General features: G+C 43.9%; 1 protein-coding gene across 1 annotated transcript in view; it reads left to right on the plus strand.

The window, feature by feature from the left end:
- ZDHHC5 (zinc finger DHHC-type containing 5) overlaps positions 1 to 4751 on the plus strand; it is a 33194-nt gene that overhangs the window by 14205 nt on the left and 14238 nt on the right. The window contains exon 3 of the mRNA XM_003801346.2: positions 2388 to 2509. Within this exon, the coding sequence (XP_003801394.1) occupies positions 2388 to 2509 (122 nt within the window). The remainder of the gene's footprint in view (positions 1 to 2387; positions 2510 to 4751) is intronic.

Here is a 4751-nt window from a genome sequence, read left to right on the forward strand (position 1 = left end):
TTTTTTTTTTTTTTTGAGACAGAGTCTTACTATGTTGCCCTTGGTAGGATGCTGTGGTGCCACAGCTCACAGCAACCACAGACTCCTGGGCTCAAGCAAGTCTCTTGCCTCAGCCTCCTGAGTAGCTGGGACTACAAGTGCCTGCCACAATGCCTGGCTGTTTTTTGTTGCAGTTGTCATTGTTGTTTAGTTGGCCCATGCGGGGTTCGAACCCACCAGCCTTGGTGTATGTGGCTGGCATCCCAACCACTAGGCTCTGGGCGCCAAGCCTGTGGTTTTGTTTTGATTAGGACAGATCACCTCTTGACAGAGTCTAGGACTGCTATAGATTAATCTTTCAGAATCATTTGTTGTCTTGGCCCTTCTTCCTTTCCTTGAGTGAGCTCTTCCTTTCCATCTGACTGGTCCAGACAAAGGGGACAAGGACAGATGCTGCCCTAATTTTGGAGATTAAGTTCTCAGCCACAAAGCAGATTAGGATATTTAGCCACTGTCTTGTAGTAGGAAGTTCTCCCAGAGCTGAGACAAGAGAGAAGATTTTGATACTCCTAAGAAAGCAAGCAGCATATGAATTGTTTTTCTGAAACTTGCAATTCCTAGGAAATTAGAGAGAGCAAAAGCTTTTGAAGTGTTTCTACTTATACTGAGAGGAACTGAGCTTAGTCCTGGATAAGAACATTCTTTTTTTTTTTTTTGCAGTTTTTAGCTGGGGCTGGGTTTGAACCCGTGACCTCCGGTATATGGGGCTAGTGCCCTAACTTCTTTGAGCCACAGGCGTAGCCCCAAGAACATTATTTTTTGCTCAAAAGAAAAGTTGCCTAAAGCATGTCTCTTGACTTGAATGCTTTAGAATACTGGATATGTCTGAACAGTTTTCTTTTTTCTACAGAATTTAGGGATTTTTTTGGTCTGATATCCTTTCCACTTCTCTGCTTCATTTTTAAACCTCAGTGGGATCTAGTTCTGTGTCTTGATATCCATTCTTATGTGTGTTTTTTAAATTTCCTGAAAATGGAGAATTAGCCTGTAGTTGACGAAAACTCTCAGATTATCTGACTCAGTGAAGAAACTTTAGGCAGTTGAAAGCAATTCAAAGCCAGCTGGGGAGGGGGAGGGGGAGCTGGAGAGATAAGTAGTATTCCGTGCTTTGGGGCAATGTGGAGGTCAGTGGGACATGGCTGGGATCCAGAAGCTTCAGGCTGCTCCAGAGAAGGGAATGTAGCTGGTGTCAATTACATAGTCAGTCCCAATTCTCACGTCTGGTTAGAAAGGAGATAGGGATGGATTCTAAAATATGTGGGAAGATCTACAGGGTAAGAATGAATCTGAAGGGGACAGACCTTAGTGAAAGGAGATAGGAGAGATTCAGAGTTTGTACCTTTATCTGAAGTGAGCAGTTCCTTGGGAAACTAGACCCACTTAGTAGGAATGATAGATAATTTGGGATGACAAAGGTAAACCACACATGATTTATATATAGGTGGGAAGATCCCTTGAGTTCAGGACCAGCCTGAGCAAGAGTGAGGCCTGTTTATACTAAAAATAGAAAAATTAGGGCCAAGTGTAATGGCTCATGCCTGTAATCCTAGCTCTCTGGGAGGCTGAGGCAGGTGGATTGCTTGAGCTTCGGAATTCAAGACCAGCCTCAGCAAGAGCGAGACCCTGTCTCTACTAAAAGTAGAAAAAACTAGCCCAGTGTTGTGGTGGGCACCTATAGACCTACCTACTTGGGAGGCTGAAGCAAGAGTATTGCTTGAGCCCGAGAGTTTGAGGTTGCTGTGAGCTATGACATCTCCAGAGCATTCTACGAAGGGCAACAGAGTGAGATTCTGTCTCAAAAAAAATGGTGGCAGGCACCTGTAGTCCCAGCTATTCGAGTGGCTGAGGTAAGAGGATCACTTGAACCCAGGAATTTGATGCCATGGCACTCTAGCCAAGTCAACAGAGTGAGACTCAGTCTCAAAAAAAAAAAAAAAGTAGAAAAAATAAAAAAGATTTATATATAGGTGCAGGGGCTGATTTTTTTTTTTTTTTTTTTTTTTTGAGACAGAGCCTCAAGGTGTCCCCCTGGGTAGAGTGCTGTGTCATCACAGCACAGCAACCTCCAACTCCTGGTCTCAAGCAAATCTCCTGCCTCCACCTCCTAAGTAGCTGGGACCACAGGCGTCTGCCACAATGCCCGGCTATTTTTTTTAGTTGCAGCCATCATTGTTTGGCAGGCAGGGCTGGATTCGAACCTGCCACCTTAGGTGTATGTGGCTGGTGCCTTAGTCACTTGAGCCACAGGCACCGAGCCAGGGGGCTGAATCTTTACAGAGTTTTGTGAGTAGGGTTGGTGTCCAAAGTGTTAGAGACAGCCTTTCATTTTTTTTTTATTATCTGCCCAGGTGTCCAGGACTAAGCCTGTATGTGTCACCTGCAGTGCCCATCTACAATGCGATTGTGTTTCTCTTTGTGTTGGCCAACTTCAGCATGGCCACCTTCATGGACCCAGGAATATTCCCTCGAGGTAAGATCACCCCCTCCTGTCTTGGAAGCTCCTTACTGACTTTGAAAAACAATGATTTGGGCATATACAGTTGATCATGGGCCTTAAGAGTCCTGGGATTATAGAATACTTTTATAGTCTAATGATGAAAATGAGGGCACAGTCTTCAGGGAATGTGTCATAACGTTTAGCCATGCGATTCACTTTGGGTCAAATCTTTGATTTTTAACTATTTAGTAGAAATACATGGCGAGCATATGTTTTTGTACCTAGTCAGTATTGCTAGGTATAACAATAATGGATTACAGTTATAATAGTGCGATGTAAACTATAATGGAGGCATGAGCAAAGTTCTTTGAGAATATAGAAAAGGGTACATTGGGCGGTGCCTGTGGCTCAGTGAGTAGGGTGCTGGCCCCATATATTGAGGGTGGCGGGTTTGAACCCAGCTGTGGCCAAACTGCAACAAAAAAATGGCCAGACATTGTGGTGGGTGCCTGTGGTGGGCGCCTGTGGTAGCTGGGCAAGAGAATCGCCTAAGCCCAGGAGTTGGAGGTTGCTGTGAGCTGTGATGCCACAGCACTCTGCTGAGGGTGACATAGTGAGACTCTGTCTCTTAAAATAAAAAAAAAGCAGAAGAAAGAAAAGGGTACATTTATATCTGTGTAGATAAATTCGGGAAATGCTGCCACAGTAGATGGGAAAGACTTACAGAAAATAGAAGGGAGGGGCATTTTTAGGCAGAAGAATAAACATATGCAGATCCTTGTAGTCATGAAATGGTGAACTCAGTGAGACTAGAGGATACTATGCATGGTGATAAGAGGCAAGAGATAAACCCAGAGTAAAATTGTGAAAGACTTTATGTGCTAATTTAAATAGATTGTACTTCTTCCTTTGGACAGCAGGTCTTTAATTTCCTTATAAAAATGTATAGATAACTTCTGGCCTATAATCCCAGCTACTTGGAAGGCTGAGGCAAGAGAATCATCTAAGTCCAAGAGTTCGAGGTTACTGTGAGCTGTGACTCTGCCCAGGACAACATAGTGAGACTTTGTCTCAAAAAACAAAAAACAAAAAAAAAAACTTTTGGGGCTCGGCACCTGTAGCTCAAGAGGCTAAGGTGCCAGCTACATACACCAGAGTTGCCATACAACAACAACAATGCAACTACAACCAAAAAATAGCCGGGCGTCCCAGTAGTCCCAGCTACTTGAGAGGCTGAGGCAAGAGAATTGCTTGAGCCCAGGAGTTGGAAGTTGCTGTGAGCTGTGATTCCCTGGCACTCTACCCAAGGCAACAGCTTGAGGCGCTGTCTCAAAAAACAAAAAAACTTTTGGGAGACAGTGGCAATAATAAAAACCACATGAGACCTCAAATTCAAGGCTGGGTTTATAGATTTTTCAGAACTAGACTCAGTGATTTTTCACGATGGCTTATTAGGGGAGAGTGAGAAGGTGAAGAAATCATCTGGGATAGTTTCAAAGTTCCTATTTGGATGCTGATTTTTTTTTTTTTTTAATGCAGAATTTCATTTTCTTGCCCCAGGCTAGAGTGCTGTGGGGTCCTGTCTCACAGCAACCTCAAACTATGATGTTCAAACAGTCCTCTTGCCTTAGCCTCCCAAGTAGCTGGGACTATAGGCATGCACCACTATGCCTTGCTAGTTTTTCTTTCTTTTTTTTTCTTTTTGAGACAGATTCTCACTATGTCAAATATGCCATGGCCTCATGGCTCACAGCAGCCTCAAACTCTTGGGCTCAAGTGATTCTTTTGCCTCAGCTTCCGAAGTATCTACAGGCCTTGGCACAACACCTGGCTATTTTTTAGAGATGAGGTCGCACTCCAGCTCAGTCTGGTCTTGAACTCCTGCGCTCAAGCAGTCCACCCACCTCTGCCTCCGAGAGTGCTGGATCTACAGGCAGAGTCTTCTATTTTTAGTTTTTGTTTTTTGTTTTTTAAGACAGAATCTCACTATGTCACCCTGGGTAGAGTGCTATGGCATTACAGCTCACAGCAACCTCAAACTCTTGGGCTTAAGTAATTCTCTTGCCTCAGCCTCCCTGGTAGCTGGGACGGAAGGCGCCCACCACAACACCTGGCTATTTTTTTGTTGTTGTCATTGTTGATTAGCATTCCCAGGCTGGGTTTGAACCTACCAACCCTGGTACATGTGGCCAACACCCTACTCTCTGAGCTACGGGCACTGAGCCTCTAATTTTAGTTTTATTTAATTAACTTTATTTCTAAATTTTTTTTTTTT

This window comes from Otolemur garnettii, unplaced genomic scaffold, assembly GCF_000181295.1.
Source record: "Otolemur garnettii isolate 467f Iridium unplaced genomic scaffold, OtoGar3 scaffold00209, whole genome shotgun sequence".
NCBI lineage: Eukaryota > Metazoa > Chordata > Mammalia > Primates > Galagidae > Otolemur > Otolemur garnettii.